The sequence below is a fragment of the Varanus komodoensis genome, unplaced genomic scaffold (genome assembly GCF_004798865.1).
Source record: "Varanus komodoensis strain SLA01 unplaced genomic scaffold, ASM479886v1 scaffold55, whole genome shotgun sequence".
NCBI lineage: Eukaryota > Metazoa > Chordata > Lepidosauria > Squamata > Varanidae > Varanus > Varanus komodoensis.
The window spans coordinates 624736-643209 of NW_025336157.1; the positions used below are offsets into that span (position 1 = coordinate 624736).

Here is an 18474-nt window from a genome sequence, read left to right on the forward strand (position 1 = left end):
CTAGCGTGGCCACTTGGTCAGGTTTGAGACCTCCCGGTTCCAACAGTCGTCATCCTGCCAACAGAAAAGCGCACATCCGGGGTCAGAAATGTACTGGCTCAGGAGGGCTGATAAACTGGCGGGGCAGGGGCGGCAGGTGCTGTGTCCAGCGGGGTGGCTGAGCCAGTTCCGGGCAGCCCTGCACTCCCTCCGCAGGCGCAGCTCGCAGTCTGGGGGGCTGGGGGGGGCCGTTTTGCCAGCGGAGGCTCAAGCAGCCTCCATGGTACGGAGAGCCTTTCCCTACAAAGCAGGGTCGGGCAGCTGCCGCCCCTCCTGCACCGGTAACGTCAGGGTTGTGCTATTGCAACACTTGGTGTGTGGAGGACCTCCCAAAAGGGCCCGTTAGCGCCACACGCAGCCGCGCTATGCCATTCGGAACGGCCAATTGCCCTGCTGCCGGGCTTCTTCACGGTTGGTGGGCATCTAAAGGCCTAGGCAACTGAGACCTCGGTACTTTTCGCACAGTCGTGTCGTCCTGACCTTATTTGAGAGGGGCTCTTCCAAGATCTCATACCTTCTGCAGTTCAGGAGATGAGCTTCTCATGCGTGGGGCTCCTTCGGGGAAGTGCCCTTTCCAGAAAGGGCGGCCCTGTGCCGAGTCTGATGTGCTTTTGGCACCATTTCTGTTTGCTCAGGGATCTGAACATTTTATCATTTTGACTATGGGCTTGTCTGCATAAAGTTTTCAACTGGCCATGTTATAAAGGTTTCTGCTTCCCAGTTCTTCGTGGGATTAAGCTCAGCTTCTTTCTATGTCTCTTATTGTTGGGGGGGGATTTATTTTTTGGCCTTTGTATACGTTCCTTCGGACCGCCAGAAGGTGGCACTGTGGTATAAGGGAACACTGCAAATATACTAGGATTTTATGCCTCTGGCCACACAGTCACCAGACTTCCCCGGTTAGGAACCTGTCTCAGCTGCGAGTGGTTGCAATCAGAGGCCCTGGAGAACGGCGGCACCTGCAGACTACTGTGAGTGAGGAATCACAAGAGCACGAAGAAGGCCTTATGCAAATGTTATTGCTTTGCTGGATTTTGTAACTGTGTCACGCTTTGGTATTTTTAACCAAATGTCAGTGTATCTATTTTGTGTTGTATGTTGTTATTCTTCAGATATGAGCTGTCAGTTTTAGCTGAAGGTGGCATACAAATTTGCTAAATAAACAATTGTCTTGTATCACAAGCCCCATGGTTACGTTCTTGCCTTGAAAAAGGGTTCCGAGGCCAGGAACTAACCAAGGCCATTGCTGTCAAGACCCACATCTGCACAGTTCTGAAAACGTACAGAGTAATAGCTACAGCTTCTCTACTGGGATAGAACCTGGTCTAATTTTGTGGATGGCACCTCTGAAGCAGAGAGGTTGATTGACTCCTTGTGTCGGTGGCTGATGCTGTTAATGTGGCATCCACTTTCTACACTGCCTTGTCCAAATTATTAACTAGGATAGGGCTTTTCATCGCTTTCATCTGATGGCAGAACAAACCTGCCACACATCTCCATCTTGGCTCACAGATGGCGCTGCAGGTCTCCGTTGGCTTGTGTGCAGGACAGCAGCAGGCCTGGTTTCAGGACATGAAGAGGAAGATCTTGCAGTGCCCGGCTCTGTTGGCCCTGGCTCTGTCTTTTCCTCCGTGTGCGCCTTCCCCGAGGTATCTGGGTCTTCCGAAAAGCCCCAGCGGAGCTCCTTACTTGGTGGCTTCCTCTTTTTTGTCTTGTTTATCCTACCAGAGCTTGATCTGTCAAACAGAAGTCCTGAAGGACATAAAATCAGACGAGGATTCTTTTGGTGTGCATGAAGCCACGCACCCAAATGCAGTTTGTATATTACACATGTTTACAAGCACAACGAACCCAATAAAGCACAAAAGGCCAGACCAATCTTGCTCCCGTTCCAAGATGTTTTGACAGACATTTTATTTTCAGCATGAGAAATGTGCCGATGGCAGATTTGTGAGTGGGATATTTTATTTATTCATTTATTTATTTATATTGCGATTTATATCCTGCCTTTCCTACAAAGGGCTCAAGGCAGCTTACATCATTCTCCTCCTCCATCTTATCCGCACAACAACAACCCTGTGAGACAGGTTGGGCCGAGAGCCTGTGACTGGCCCAAAGTCACCCAGTTGGCTCCATGGCCGAGCGGGGACTCGAACCCAGATCCTCTGAGTCCCCAGTCCCATGCTCTTCACCACGACATCACAATGGCTCTCTAAATTTCATTTAGATTAAATTATTATTAATAATGCAATTCTTCGTTAAGTAAACAGCACATTACTAGGACTTTCAAGAGGGTTTTTGACCAAGTCATCCTGGGGAAATCTGTGGAGAGCAGGAAGGGGTGGGATCCTAGAATCTCAGTTTAGCATCTGAACTCCAGAATGTCCGTTTTGTCTTCTCAGTTGCTTCACCTCACCCCACCCCTGCCTACCTTTTCCTCCATAGCTGCCTCCTTGCTCTGGTCCCGCAAGACTGTAGGTGCACAGTGGCTTCTGGGCGATGGAGGATAAAGCAAGGTCTGTATTCGGCTGCCCTGCCTCATTGTTTTTAGGCAACGGCTGTAGCAAAGCAAGGAATACAGATTACACTGGATCGACAATAGTGCAGCAACTCAGCAGCCATTGTGTAGGCCTTATCTAATGAGGCTCTGAGAGTGTAATGATGTTCTGTTTCATCTGCCCTCATTAGCCACCCATGACGTCAACTACTGTATTATTTTACGGCTTTTACAGGAAGGGAGAAACGGGTGTGTTGACTTGCCATGTCCACCCCATTAACCTAGGCTTGAACCAGGAGTTCTGTTCCAAGTTCGACAGTGGACACGCGGCCATAAATGTAAAATACGTTGTATTACAGAATGAGCTGCAGAGAGACCCCAACTGGACATCAGAATGCAGAATTTCAGTGAGAGATTAACTCTTTCTCTCACACAACTGGAACTGAGATCCTGCCAAGCAATTGGGGAAAAACGCAAAGGTGAACAATGAGATTGTTCAGAAATAAAACTTGCCCTTCTGTTGTCACATGTGTTGCTGGGCTTCCACTGTTTAAGGATGGCTTTGTTGATGGTTTTTCTGAGAGTTACCTGGAGCTCCTGGGTATCTGCAACCTACATACACACACAATATGAGAGTGAGCGGGCACAAGATGCAGCTGTAGCATTATACATATATTATCTATATAGTCCTTTTTGTGTGTTACCCTCTAATCTAGAGGGTTCTTTGCCCTTTCCCCTTGCAGGATATTTTACCATGAAGAGTTTGTTGAAACCACCATGCACATCCGGTTCCTCCTACATAGCCTTCCTCGAATAAATTCAAGGAACGAGTCTAGAATAACTTGCTACCCCACCCTACACTGATGCACAGTTTTTATACCATTAAATTGATGGCTCAATGCAGTTCTCTAATTGCTATGACTGTACCCGTAATCCTTGGAGACATCTCCTTCTGAATTCATTGTCAGTGCTGCTTGAAATTATGCTGCAAAGCGCTTCTGCCATGATGGGCAGAGAGAGTGCGAGCTTCTGTTGTTCCTGTAAAGATCCAAGAGCTCCACATGGTATCACATAGCCCAGACGTTATACTAATTGCAAAGCAAAATGCCCCCAACCCAAACTGTGTCTGCTTCTTGTGGGCACAGTTTCGGGACAGACATTCCATCACTTATCCAGATACAAATCTATGAGCAGAAGAGGAGAGAAGAAGAGAAGAGAAGAGAAGAGAAGAGAAGAGAAGAGAAGAGAGGAGAGGAGAGGAGAGGAGAGGAGAGGAGAGGAGAGGAGAGAGAGGAGAGAGGAGAGAGGAGAGAGGAGAGAGGAGAGAAGAGAGGAGCTGAGGATCCTGGGCCAAGTGTTGCCCTTCCCTCTTGGTCTCAATGGCCTGATCTTTTTTCATCAGCCTCTTACCTGAGCCACTTTGCAGTGCTGCTCCACTATCCCATTGAGAAGCCTTTGGATCGCTCCTTTCACAACCCGCTCGCTGCACAAGAGGATAGGACAGAGATGGGACAGGATCACTCGCCGGTCCCCTGCAGCAGGGCAAGAGCGAAAACGACAACGGATCAATGCCAGCCAAAGGGCAGTGGCTTGGAATCACCAAGTTGCCATGCAAGAATGAGTGCAAAAGGCACGTGCCCGGCAGGCTGTAACGAAAGGGGGCACTTCGTGGCAGTGGCAGGTTTGTCGGATTGCCAAAAAGGATGCAAGAAAAATAGGCAGAGGGGTATCAGGCTGGGGTCAACCTCCACTCATGGGGAGCTCTCCGCTTTCCAGGAAGAGGATCACAGTCAGGGGAGACTCGTTTTGCTCCCTGCATCTGCCAGAGCAGAAACAGCTGCAGGGGGCTCGTTTCACCCTTCCTTGCCAAAACAGAACACGTGGGGGAGCTCTGAGACTGAGAACGAGTGCTTGACTTCTGCCTTTTTCCTCTTCCCTCCCAATCCCTTTTTTTTTCATGTTGTGCCTTAGAGCTTTAATCCTGAGGGCACGAGATATCTTAATGTTAATCTTCAAAGTGTTCTGGAAGCCTTTTCTGACTGAATGATGGCATTGCTAAATAAACAAACAGCAATGAGTCATGTGCAGTGTGAAGACAGCTGCATAAAAAGGGACAGGGTAAGACTTGTCTCTCTATCAGCCGAGCAAGTTCCCCAAAGCACAGGCTTTTGGGGCAGTGTCCTCCTCTCGGACTATAAAGCCCTGCTTTTAACAATTATTTTAAGTCAAGAAAATTGTGAAAAGGAATCCCAACTGTATAACGAAGTGAAATTGGTATCTATACATGGAAATCCTTAAGTATTCACAGCTGGGTCTCTATTATAGCACTGGAGCATGCTCAGAGCTGAAAGCAGCGCAAGCACATGCAGTCATCTGGGCTCTCGGTGTGTTTCATGCACCACTAAGGTCGCAATCCTGTGCAAGTTTAGACACAAAAGAAGGGTGGGGGCATGCTGGGAGTTGTAGGCCTCCCCCCCCCCATCTAAATTTGCATAGAATTGTGCCGTCAGTGTTCTAAGTGTTACATCCACATGAACTTTGTTTTTTATGGAAGAATAACTATGCCTTTAGGCATAAATAAAAGCTTAATTTAAATTATTTGTCCTCTGTGATATGGTTTCCAAGATCAGGAAATGTTCTTACCCCAAAGCCTTGCATTAAGATGGGGAGGGGGGAGATGAGAGACATTAAGAGAGAGACCATGCTTTAATGCATTTTTTGATTAGCTATGATACCATAAATTTCACTTCGTAGCGCCTCGGCCAGCTTCCAGAAGCTGGATCATTCTAGAACAACCAAATGCATTACTAGCCACACACTCTAACAATGTGCAGATAAAAGCAGCTGTAAATACAGAAATTATAGACTGGCTTGTCCTGAAATTGATTGGAGTAAGTGAGAAAAAGGAAGAGCAGCAGTGTCTGTTCCTGAGTGTTTGGCTCTTGATTGTGGCTGGTGTGAAGCTGGTATCTGACATCAGGCTTTGCTGTATCTGTAAGAATAGATCATATGGCATATGAATTAGAGAACAAAGACAGGGACAGTGCATTTTAAAAACAGATGCACAACTGAACGATCATGTCCTAGTCTAAAGAACCCATAAGCAACCATGGATAAGTATTCACCAGTATACTGAGCGGCTGAAAATGAAAGCATTGAGATTGTGCTCAGGAAAGCTACAAGGATGAACTTATTACGATGCAGTTTTCCAGCATTCAAACTAGTTGCCTCAAAATGAATGACATGGGATAAACGTAGCACATCTTACCTTCTTCCCAAGAGGAATCTGAATTCAGAGCTGCCTGATAGGAATATCTCTCCCATGCTGCTAAACACGAAGGATCATCAAAGAAAGAACATGTTGTCCCTTTCGTGGAGAACAACACGGGCAGGCCAGCTGGGTCATAAAGAAATATATGTTGCTGACTAAGGAAAAAACAGCTCAATTGCACTGGTATAGTACTGACATTAGTAGAAAATGTGTTTCTATGTGGCCACAGTCAGTTTTGGGCCAGCTAGCTCTTGGTATGAACCTCTGCTAATTGTGTGTGTGTGTGTGTGTGTGTGATGAATATATTTTACCCAACACGAAAAAAGTGATCATCTATCGGGTGGGACTGCATCAAAATGCAACCATTTTGGGAATGGTCACAAACCAAATTGCACAAATTTACAAAATGTGAGCTACCCTGTAACTAATTAAGGAAGCTACTAAGTGATAACAATGATAAGTCAGGCCATGTTTATAAAAATAGCTCTATAGCCTACATATAGCACACAAGTAGGAATTCATTACGCCACTGTCAGAAAGGGGCTGGAGCGGATGCGAAGCATTTGCAACTGGCCGCCTTCAATTAATAACTGTCTTCCAGCGAAGCCCTGGCTCTCCAGTTGTGCCCTCCCTCATCTGAAGACACTGCCTGGGTACTCGGTCTTTAATTCTTTAGAATAGTTTTGGGTGGAGAGAAAAGAGAAGTGATGGGAAAACAGGGAAAAGCTACCAGATGAAGGGACAATCTGGAGCCCCTTGCAAAACAAACCCCATGAATAAGGCAATCCAGTGGTAAGACGAGGGCCTTGCTTGGAAGCGGAAATGAGTGCTCCTTCACCCGCACGCCATCTGGGTTGCTGGTCACAGCAAGGATACAGAGACGCCAGCCATCCTCACCGGCTGGTTCGGGAAGGATTTCCAGCAGGGCCACAGGGCCGCAACAGGGGTGAGTCTCAGCTCTCCGCTGAAGCCTCCTTTGGCGACTCCGTCTGGAAGCAAGAGGCCAACCGGCTCGCCCGCTGTGGAGTGGATTCTGTCACAGGAAGAGATCGTATCGCTGGATACTGACCTGGTCATATCCACACAAGAAAGGAGTGGGAGATAGGAAGGAAACAGAATCAAGAAAAGAAGACAACACTGGCCACTGCTGGACCACTGGGTGTCAGAGAATTAAGGACTGTGGGACTTGGACTTGACTGGCTCGGAGGCCTCAGGATCTGGCAGAGCTCTGCCCGACTTCATTCCCATGCAACACAAATGCACACTTTTGCAATAAAGCAAACCATGTTCTGTGGCTTGTTATCTGTCCGAGTTTTGATAGCTTACATATATTTAGGATGTAATCTATGGCCTCCCAGCATCATCTGGGGGAATCAGGGTTTTTCCCAGTCCCACCTCTGAGGTTCAAAGGCCAAATTCCCACCCTGTCCCCTCAGAGCCGGCACGGAAAGAACTGTGCCAGTTGCATCTCCAAGAGCTTAAGAAGGTGGGTGTCAGGAGGAGGCTGGGGTTGACCCCACTTCCTACTGGTGCTCCAACTTCCATCCAGATGAAATGCGTGGCACAGAGCGCAGCGGTGGTGGAGACTGCCGCTGCCACATCTCACTCCATGCACAGGATGCATGTGAGCCTCCAACTTTGGAGGGTTGTGCAGCAAGGGCAGAAGCCACAGGATTGTGAGCTTAATTAGCATATTCTCATGGGTGCCGGCAGATGGGAAATGGTTTCTTCACAGGCAACCTTCTGTGGGCAGCCGGTCCTACTTTGGGGTGCTAAATTTGACTTTTCCAAGGTATTTTTCTGACAAAGCCAGTGAAGCTCACCACAAAAGCGCAGTTTCTTGCCTCTCTTATCTGCAAGGTGACAAAGGTCAGCTTATGAAATAAGGAGCACTCTTCCATCCCATTTAAAACCATCAGAGATTTTTTTTTTTTTTGCAAGTAAATTATTTAGCTGTCTGAAGCAGGGTTTTGTGGCCAGAAGATTAAGGAGATGAAGTGCACTGGCGCCCGGATTCCTTTACCCTGCAGCACTGCATAACCCTCTCAATACTTGGCATTCATCTTCAACGCAAACTCTGCCTACAATGGAAACTTCCCAAGGTCACCCATAGTAATGCTCTTGCACAGCTCCCATTCATGGCCATGGGGCTCATGCAGGAAAATGTCTCAGTCAATTGAGCCCATAGGTTTCTCTCCACTTAAGCGCTCTAAAGGTGCTCAATGTGCCTCGGCTTTTCTTTGCTTCCTGTCAGAAAAACAGGGAGCAAAACCACAAAGCTGCTCCAATTATGGGGCCTCAAATATCTTGCGAATGCCTCTGAACTCCATTCGCACAACCTGCTCTGAAGGATCCACATATAATTGCTCACTCAGCACCTGCATTGCAAGCCCCTTTCCCCGACTCCTCACCTCATAAAACGACTCCCATCAATACATAGTTTTGTCCCATCTGGCAGACATGTGCTGCTGTTCCTCTCTGAGCTAAACAGCAGAAGAGAGAGGTTTGAACAGTTGCTGCTTTGGGTATTTTTAAACTAATCATTCAGATCAATAGAAGTAAACAAGTCCCAATTACACCCTTTCCTTCCCTCTTCTCATTAGCAAGGTTGAAGTATCTCTGTGCATAAAGAACCAACACATTGTGTTTACAAGGTTGCTTTCAAGACAATGGCAGAGAAAGAGTGATCATAACGACTAGAAATGCTCTCCCATACGTGTACAGAGTGAATGGGGGATGGACCAGATGTCCCCCTGCCAGATCTCTTAAAGCTATTTGAAAAATTGTAATGTGCAAACCCTGCATTGAAAGCTACTGAAGAAGAAGGGGAAGTACCAGGGGACATTCATCCTACTTTATACAGACAGTTATCTTTTGAATGTGCCCAACTGACATTTGGTTCAAAGAGAAAGCACCATAAAAAGGAAAACGGGGGCCCTGAAGTTGTCCATCCACCGGTAACTACACCTGTACGGCAAAACAGAACAGAAAGCACCCAAATCACCTAGCCCCTGGCTTCCCCAGCATGATGGGATGGATTGTATTTCTGCTAAAGTACACCCAGCATTTCTATTTTGCACGCTATATATAAATCAGCATATGCCATCTGTCCTCTTTCATTATTTTGTGATGCATTTCTTCTCTTTTCTTGGCAATGTGTAAGTGGCCACCCTAATGCCAAGCCTATTTACATAGCTGGCATGCAAAAGCAAATCTTGGCTGAATTAACCTAGAATTCGTTATGCAGGAGCAGGAATGACTGAGCATGCTCCTTGCTCCTGCTTTTTGGTAAACAACTTCTTGTCACAGGTTGTGAGTGTGGTGTTGGAACCCAGAGTGTTGCGGTGTAAACAATGCAGCAGTTAGCCTATGGCCCTGTATTTTGAGGTTATGCTGATACTGGCACTGGACGGAACAGCCAGCCTCCCTGCAGCTCTTGGTATCCGTGTGGGACTGGGCTTTAGAGCTGCAGGACTGACAGTTAACAGAGTCCTAACTCAGGGGAAGCCTAACTCAGGCCAAATTGCCAACTCATTCAGGACTGTCTGAGATCCTTTCTGATGCCAGGAAAGGAAGAACAGGCATTCTTTGTTGCTGATATTCTGAGGGGTGGCAAAGCTCTTGGATGCCACCAGGACAGACCTAGAATTCAAAATGGCCAGCACCACAGGTCTCCCTAGATAGAGAGGCCTATGACGGAGCTTTCCTGCTATCAAAAGGAAACTTGTAAGTATGTTGGCTTTGACACTTATAGTATGTGGACTATGTAACAGTGAAATGGAACTGAAGTTATAGGTTTTTAGGGTAAAAAAGACAGTATAAAGATCTACGTTTAGCAGCTTTGTTTTCAGCTGATTTTTTAAAAAGCGTAAGCCTTGAAGAAGTCAGAAATATACATAAAATAAGAAGGTACTGTGACTTATGGAAGGTTCTGAGCTTAGATACAGAGGAAGGCAACTTTTATATAGCTATAACAGAGTAGTATTAAGTAGTGAAAGTCTATGTTGTTGTTCAAGAAACCATCCCCACAACACACACACACACATACACACACACACCTTGCTAGCATACTGTTATTTAAAGCACTTCTTAATGAGATCACATTCAGCACATACATGCTGGAGATGTCCCAAAAGTTTTGTTTCTGCTAGCTACGTTGGAGTAACAGTCTCTGCTTGGGTAGAAACAGAGTAAAACTTATGGTCTTCCTCCTAGAATGTTCACATATACTGATCTGGAATGATGGTTAACATAATTTAAGTGGATTTCATACCGAATTCTTCTTTGCTTCAATTCTTCTCACAGTGAAAACAATGCAGGAAGGAAAGAGCATTAATACTTTAGGCTCATTTGTTAAACGGAAGTAACTATTAAGGTGAATATGCAATGCCAGTTCTTTAATTTCTGAGAGAGGTTCTCCCCAGCTTATCTGGGGAGACCCCGATGTTTACAGAACTATAACCCTGCAGAAATGAAAGCGGATTTCTCCCCAGCCTAATTCAGGCTGAGCACGTTCAGTTACCACATACTGAGTATCAGCTGGAAAACCGGAGAACTAGGAGTGGCAGCTTATCAGATTTCCTGCTTCTGCCGCTTAAATTGGTGGAGAACCTGCAGCTCTTCTAATGTTGTCAGACTCTAGTTCTTAGCAGCTTCAGTCTGCATGGCCCGTGGTCAGGGATAACTACAGCTATAGTCTAAGAACATCTGGCAGGGATCACATCTGCTATCTCTGGCTTATAGTACCCTGGAGAATCTGATTGGCTGGAGAATACACTGCAATATATTTTTTTGCAGATTTCATTTGCCATATCAAATAGTGATGACATTCTAACAAGGAATGGTTAATTCAGCTATGAATAGCAGGTGTTTTAAGTGTCTGCCAGCAGCTGACATCATAACTTTGTGGACGAAATGTTTACTCACCTATAAGTCTCAGCAGTGAAGGAACCATTCATTTTTACACAGTAATGAAAATTGATCTAGAAAGCAGAGCAGCAGAAAATTAGCTTTGCTCCAAACAGTTAAAGAACACTGTTATTTGTTTTTCAGCGCCAGGCCAAGACCTTTTTATTTAAATGATATTTTAATTGTTAATTGTTGATTGTATTTATTGGTTTTTATATCTGTGCCGAGATGTCTCCGGATTTTTAAGGTTAATTGTATGATTGTTTATTTGTTTTGTAAGCTGCCCCGAGACTTTTTGCGAATGGGGTGGCATAAAAATGTTCTAAATAAATAAATAAACACATGAAGTCTACATAGTCTACATTGAGTCAGACTATGGTGTAGCTCAGTATTGTCTACATAAACCGTGACAGTGGCTTTTTAGGGTTTTTATGGTCCTTCCCCTAAAACAATGCAATAATCTAGTCATAATGAGTGTGAATAAAGGACTAATTAAAATACAGAGATAAGAAACTGCATTATACTGAGGCAAGGTCTTCTCCAGCCCCATCCACACACACTTTGGGCCTAGAACCTCCAAAAGCAAACAAAAATTATGTGGATTACTTCAGAGGTCAGGAAGCAGAATCTTCATCTTAGCCACCTCCCACAAAGTCTCCCTGTGCCCTGAGCGAGCCCTGGATGTCTGTAAACATTCTGCTTTCTGCCAGTCAATCCCAAGAAAGGCAGTGTGGGGTGGGGTATTGGTTAAGAGCATGGAACTGGGACTCAGGGACTCTGGGTTCTAGTCCCTGTGCTTCAGCCATGGAACCAACTTTGCGTCAGTCACACTCTCAGCCCAGCCCACCTCACAGGGTTGCTCTGAGGCTGAGAGCAGCAGGAGGAGAATGATGTAAGCCACTTTGAGTCCTTTGAATGAAAGAAAAAGGTGTGATATAAATCTAATAATTAAAGACATTTCAGATTAACATTCAGCCAAGAGGCGTGAAGAAGCAAGGCCTCACCGTTGGGTGCACAAGGCTGATCCTATGAATGAAATGACCGATTGCTGAACAGTCCTCTTTGAGAGTTCTGATGTTTTCACAGAGCTGGAAAATCACAAGAAGCACCTTGTCAAGGCCTCCTTTCCAAAATATATGAAAAGCTGAATTTCATCCGCTAAACTGCCAAAGCTGTCAATGTATTCCTCTTTGCCAGGCCAGGAAGTCCAGTGTTTTAATTCAGAGACAAAGGATGCTGTTACAGGAATGGAAAAATCTGAGGGGCATATAAGTCTCTTTTTGTTTCTACAAAATATTAAGCCCACCAAATCCTGTCAGAGGCAGCAGTTTCTCCTCCATTTCAGCTTACCATGTGCTTTGCCAAGTTCGTGGGACTGCTGTTGCCTCCTCCGACCCATCCGGTTGCGCTTGGCACTGGCATGCATGCCACCCCTTATGTAAAAGTGTTTAAACACCACGCCAGAGACAATTATCCTACACAAGGGGATAAATTGTCTTCGCTAACCAGTTCTGAGCAGAATCCTGGTCCTCAGCGCTATTATCATGCCGTAAACAAGAATCTAGGCCACTGTCTTCATTTAGCAACTGTGGGCATCGCTGTACCAGAAATGCTAATGTGCTCTATATTGGCTGTTCTGGTTGTGCAGGCAGAATTCTGCTTTCTCTGGCACTTTCTGTGGACTTTGGAAACTGTAGCCAAATTTACCATTGTTGCTGCTGCTGCTATATGCTGTCAAGTCGTCTCTGACTTAGGGCAGTCCCTCGAATGAAAGTCCTCCAGAATATCCTGCCCATGACAGCCTTGCTCAGCTCTTCTAAGTTCCAGACTGCGGCTTTCTTTTGGGATTCAATCCATCCCTTTTACCATATACATATTCTAAAAAATACTCCCCATAGCAAACAGCTATAAGCTGTTGACTAGGTGTGGTTTGGGGAGGGTCATTTTGCTGGCCCCTGCACATCTTGAGGGGCTTGTTCTTCGATAGCTGCTCAGTGCCCACCCAGACATCCCACGAGCAAGCGAGCGAGCGAGCTTGCGTGTGTGCTTCTCGGAGAGGTTTTTATCGCACCGTTGGCCTGCCTCATTCATGGAATTTTACAAGGAGACCAGACACCACCTTCTTTTATTCATAACCCTTTGTTTCCCTACCATTTCTTCATGCCTTTTTTCTTGCAGCAGAGAAGTCATTAAGGAGAAAAAGATGCAATTAGCTGTAGAATGCCTCCTACATGACAGCGTTTCTGGCCTGCTGTTCTAAAACACCTCACAGTATTCAACTCTATAACCCACAAGACTCTTGATTTTTCATTTTCCGAAACGTTGTGGCTGTAGATACCTGTGCACACGTAAGCAACTGTAGATAGGAATGGCTCCTGGCATTGTCTACATTATATACTGAAATTAGTTTAGCTATAATGTCATTTAAATAGAATTTTTGAGGGGCCTAATTCTCATCTTATTTCTATTTTTTTAATCCATAGCCCCTTCTGGAAATCCTGAATTTACTGCTTGCACACTGAATTGCCTGCACGTGGTGACAGCAACAACCATTTTGGAGAAGATTCTGATTTTGTAGCGTAGACCACCAGAAGGGCTGTCTGGGACAGTTGTCTGAATGAAGCGTCTCTTGGAAAAGACAAGTGGCCAGAAAACAAAAAAAGAAGGTGGCGGCCGTCCTTGCCCCTGCATCTGACCACAGGCACCGAGTACGGACGAGGTAGGCAGAGACAACACAGGCCATTTCTCAGGGTTAGACTAGGCACCATGTATGAATCTTCGCACCTGTGCAGTTTTGTTTTGTTTTAAAAAAGCAAATCCTGGGGCTAGCTGATAATTATTGGGAATCAGCCTTTGGTAGGGTGGCAGGAGTTACACCCTTTCCTCTCCTGCAGCAGCCCTCACAGAAACCACTCTTGAAGTTCCTATTCTGTGGCAGAGGCAGTGGGGATATGCTCATTGTCTAAACTGCAAAGGTACATTCCATATTGCGTCTCGTTTGTCTTCTGAAGGTTAGCTGCTTCAGCATCTTGGTCCACGAACACATAGCACAAGTGCATCTGGAAAGAGGTAGTGTTTAAAATGTTGGCACAGGCCAAGGGATCGGCAAAGACCTCAGCTAGTAAACTCCTGTATCCTCTGGTTTCCTGTTGGTTAGAACTAGGATGCAACTGTGGCTGAATTTAATTCTGTCCCGGGTTTCTCATAAGCTGCCACATGAAAAACTTGCAGGCCGGATCTTACAGAGCACCAGAGCCTAAGGAAAGAGAGCAGGAGGCGCTTCCGTGGAATCCATCCCTAGCAAAGTGCAGGGAAGGCCGAATGTTACCATGGCTGTTTGCAGTGCTGGCACAGGTGTGACTTGTCCACACTAAGAATAACTAGAGTATTAATTGGGCCCTGCAGAATATTCTCTTTTACATTTCCTGATTGCCTAATAGCCCGGTCTCTCTAGGTGGCCCACAAAATGCAACTGAAAGGCTTCAAATACAGCAACGCAGCATTACGTTTTATTTATTTTTTTATTTATTATATGCCGCACCCTTAGCCAAAAGGCTCCCTGGGTGGCTTATATTAAAAACAGAATAGATCCAAAGTAAACAGCTAAGATAAAATCCAGCTGCAGTGCTAAGATGTAAAACCTAATGCAATTTCTCAGGGCTGAAATACCTGGGAAAATTTAAAGGTTTTCACTTAGCCCCAAAAGACTACCAAGTGTAAGAACTGAGAGGCCAAATCCATGGGGGAGGCTCACCTCAAAGGAGAACCGAAAAGGCGTGGTGTGCAGCGATTCACCAGGACAGCCACTTTCGTTTTGGGTCCTGCTCTGGCAAAAAGACAGCAAGCGTTCCAGATCTTCAGGACAGAAAAATTGCTGGAATGAGTTAATTGTTATAAAAACAAAACAAAGAAGCCCTGTTGAGGGGACAACAACAGGCCAAAGATTGGAAAGGACTCTCCCACCAGCAGACACAGGAAATTCATTTAATCCTTGCCTCCAGTTGTCCTTCACAGAATCGTCTTCTTCCCAAGAGGGAGAAAATAAGCAGTGACAAGCACAGCAGCTTTATAACCCCAGAATGGTGCTTCCAGATGAGCCTTTGGTTGTGCCATTACCCTGCTTCATTCACAGGATTTTAGAGGGGGCTCTTCTCGTAATCTTCTCTTCTGTAACCTGATATTGTTTTCTTTCCTTTGTGTTCCTGTGTTTCCCTATCGTTTCCTCTCATTTTTCTTACCACTGGAAGCAGGCGAGGTGTCTATCATCTATGTGTTTCAAAAGCAGGGGTGCTGAACGCCGTTTGGCTAAGTGAACAGATTGTGCCCTCCCGTTGTAGTGTCCCCGAGTGCTGGCATGCTCCCCTCGCCAAACGCTTTTAGTCTTTCGCCATGCTAAAACGGGCCAGGCCAGTGCCAGGAAGAAGAGTCGTCCTTTCCACCACTGGCCACATTCCGGGCTCTGCAAGGCACCCAGCAGTCCCAGGGTGGCACCGTGACACAAGGAGCAACGCCAGCCACTCCCACGCTTCACAAGCGCCTGGTGTCCCCGCGCCCGCTCTTCCCAGTGCTGGCCCTGTTCCTGCCAGCTCACGTACTGGCTGCGATTGCCACTCTTCCACTGGCACAAACAGCAGGGCTCCCTTGCTCACTGCTTCCCCGCATAAAGGGGAGAAGCAGGTCCTCTCCCTGGAAGCACCGCAGGAAAGGTCTTGAGCTTGGCAGAGGATCACAAGGGTTACATTAGGCCCGCAGGGCAAGGGTTCTGCAACCCGGCCCTGGCGGAAGTGAATTTATTTCTTCAGGAGGCACAAATAAACCAGGGAGGCGGAAGGGCACTTGCTTTTGCTCTGCAAGAAGTGTGAAATTACCTAGCACCGATTATTTGGGAAGAAAAGGAAATCGCCAACACGTAACTCCCACATGAACACTTACGGACGGGGACACGGAATGCACCACCTCGGGCCACTGTTTAATTATGGGATTAGAACAGCTTTTAATAAATTTCACAAAGCTTGGCCCTTGACTTCTGCAGTTTTGGGTGAGTCATGTCCCCACAGCCTTTGAAAGACAAAATGGGATGCAAGCCTCAAGCCTTAAATATCTCCCAAGTCAGAAAAATCTACACCACAAAGCTCTGTACGCCTCTTAATGCCAGTTCCTGGGAGAATTAAGAGGGAAGGTACTAATGCCTTCATGTCCTGCTTGTGGGTTACCTATTAGGGTATCTGAGTGACTGTGGGAAACAAGATGTTGGACTAGATAGTCCTTTGGCCTGACTGAGTGGAACATTTGTGTACTTAATCTTCAAACTATAGAAACCGGTAAGATAATTACCTCTGTGCATCTGTTCACTCAGGAGTTTGTAGCAGAAATCACCTTTTGCTGAAACTGCAATGAAAAGATAAGCTTATTCATTTCTGATTTGTATGCATCGTTAAGTATACTTGTTTCCCATCACCACAGGCATCAGGGGCTCAAAGTTTATTAAATAATATAGAAACATTGTAAACAGTTTTCCAGACTGTAAGTAGGATGGTCATATATGCTATTTTAAAGAGGACAATCCTCCATTGGAAGGACTATGCCTCCATCTGAAGGCATCTTCTGATTGAGGGGCTGCCAATTCAATTTATTTATTTATGTTATTTTATTAAGACATTTTTATGCCGCCCCATTCGCCGAAGCCTCGGGGCGGCTTACAACATTAAGTTGTAATTGTAATTCAAAGCTCAAAAAAGGGACAGCTGCAGTCCTCAAAGTCACCCATTCAGTGCTGCACCTAAACTGGACTGGGCAGTAGATTCAAATCACAGTCATACTCTTCTCTATGCCGAATTCCTATTTATAGTAATTATTTCCAAATTTGCATATATCCATCTAAACTAACAGACACTTTCTATGCAAATATTTGCCCTCTTTTGTCTTTTCTTGTATTTCCTGTTCTTTTTGATGTGTAAGATACAACCTAATTGTTGGTAGACATGCCAGAAACATCTGGGACTCAAAATGGCTGCTGGAAGAAGAGTTATTCCTAGTTGGTGGATGAAGGCCAGCTTTCCCGGTTTCTTTTCTTTTTGTAACATGCGGGGGCTGTTTTGGATATAATTAACCCCAACACAAACTCTGGGTTAAACTGGAGTTTCTTTAACCTATGAGTGCCCATGAGAACCAGGCTTGAGATGTTAGTTGCAGGAAGCTGGAAACTTCTTGTATAAGGTACATTCCCATCATGTGTGGCTTGTCACTGAATACCACCCATTGCCGGAAGGTCATAGACTTCTTCTGAAGGAACAGTTTTAATTGTACTTACCAACAGTTGTACAATGGGATTGATTCACATGCTCAAAAGAATCTTCGATGTCTATAGAAACCACAAGTGTTCCTTGTACTTTGCAAAAATCCTCCCGCTCATCTTCCCTTTGATACTGAAGATGAATGATTAGATATTCCAAAATCTGAAATGGTAAAGCACCTTGAGAAATGGGCAGCGATGTATGATATCAGACAGATTCTTGCTTTAGAAGAAACAGCTATTCCTGATCTGTTTATTTAAGCACCAGTACAGAAAACATTCGAAATGAAAGGCATGGTAACATATCCTTAAAGCTTCTATGGGATTACAAGCATCTTTGGATCCAGCATTGGAGTTGGCTTCTCTTACCACTTGCTTGTGACTTTCTACTGTTCCACATTAGTCTATTACACAATTCTACCATGTTGATATTACTTAAACATTTTCATTTACCATAATAACTATGTTTTATTATGGTAGGTTTCTCCAGAGGATGCTTTTATTATGCAACTGCCCTTCTTCTAATCTAGATTTTATTAAAAGCTTTTCGCAGATGCCAGTCGCTTTCAGAAAGAAGAGTCTTAGCATCAACAATCCAAAGGCATTTACTCTATTTTTTTCTTATTGGATTTTCAATGGCAAGTGAAAAATGTGGGGAAGTAAAGCAAGGTGGAAAGCAGTATTATGTGGGTCTTCTACAACATTTTGTAAATGAGGCAGGACAAGTACGCAATAAGAACTTAGTCAAGATACACCCCCCGTTTTCCATTTGTAATCTTTCCATGTTTTCCCACCATTTTTCTGTCTTCTTTCTACCACAAAAAGATCCGTTAAGGAGGGAAAGACCAAACAGCTGCACAGTTACTTTTACTGGTAATGCTAGGTGCTGTACATCTGGAAGTAACCTATGCTTACTTTGAATATTCAAGTAAAATTCCTTCTCTAAAAGGAGAGGATATCAGAAATAGATAAAACTGGTTGTAGTTCAGGAGCCTCTAGCATCTCCAGGCTAGTTATCAGTATTATCAGGAAATAACCAATACTGCTCTTTCCATTTTGCATCCTAAAAGTGCTAAATATCCAGTCACCCTTGATCCAAGAGCAAATTCTGAAATATCAGGCAGGAAATTGCTACAAAGCTGGAGAAAGAGGAAAAAGAGCTAGCAAACACAAATGTTTGTCTCAGAAAGGAAGCATTTGGGGAAACCACTGGTGAAGCATGATGAATAGCAAGCCCCTTCTCTGCCCACAGCCTTAGACATGAAACCTCTGCTAACAAGGTGAAAGGCAACTGGAACCTCTTCCGCCAGCATCACTTATCTCCCTTTTCACAACAAGGTGGCTTCACATAGGATATTTTCAAAACGCCCAACTGTATGCCCAAAACGGTTCCACCCACCCATTTAAAATGTGTGAGTTACTGCTTGTCTGAGGGCAGAAAAGATAGATATCAGGGTTCGATCACCC

At 45.2% G+C, this 18474-nt stretch overlaps 1 protein-coding gene across 1 annotated transcript in view; it reads right to left on the reverse strand.

The window, feature by feature from the left end:
- The window catches only part of CUNH11orf80 (chromosome unknown C11orf80 homolog), a 24460-nt gene continuing 5986 nt past the window's right edge, over window positions 1–18474 (reverse strand). Inside the window, exons 2-16 of the mRNA XM_044448359.1 lie at window positions 17026–17187; window positions 16050–16103; window positions 14470–14570; window positions 11720–11803; window positions 10734–10789; window positions 8219–8290; window positions 6690–6876; window positions 5805–5958; window positions 5391–5528; window positions 3947–4068; window positions 3464–3574; window positions 3050–3148; window positions 2471–2597; window positions 1523–1791; window positions 1–54 (exon numbers count right to left, since the gene is read on the reverse strand). Of these exons, the coding sequence (XP_044304294.1) occupies window positions 1–54; window positions 1523–1791; window positions 2471–2597; window positions 3050–3148; window positions 3464–3574; window positions 3947–4068; window positions 5391–5528; window positions 5805–5958; window positions 6690–6876; window positions 8219–8290; window positions 10734–10789; window positions 11720–11803; window positions 14470–14570; window positions 16050–16103; window positions 17026–17187 (1790 nt within the window). The remainder of the gene's footprint in view (window positions 55–1522; window positions 1792–2470; window positions 2598–3049; window positions 3149–3463; window positions 3575–3946; window positions 4069–5390; window positions 5529–5804; window positions 5959–6689; window positions 6877–8218; window positions 8291–10733; window positions 10790–11719; window positions 11804–14469; window positions 14571–16049; window positions 16104–17025; window positions 17188–18474) is intronic.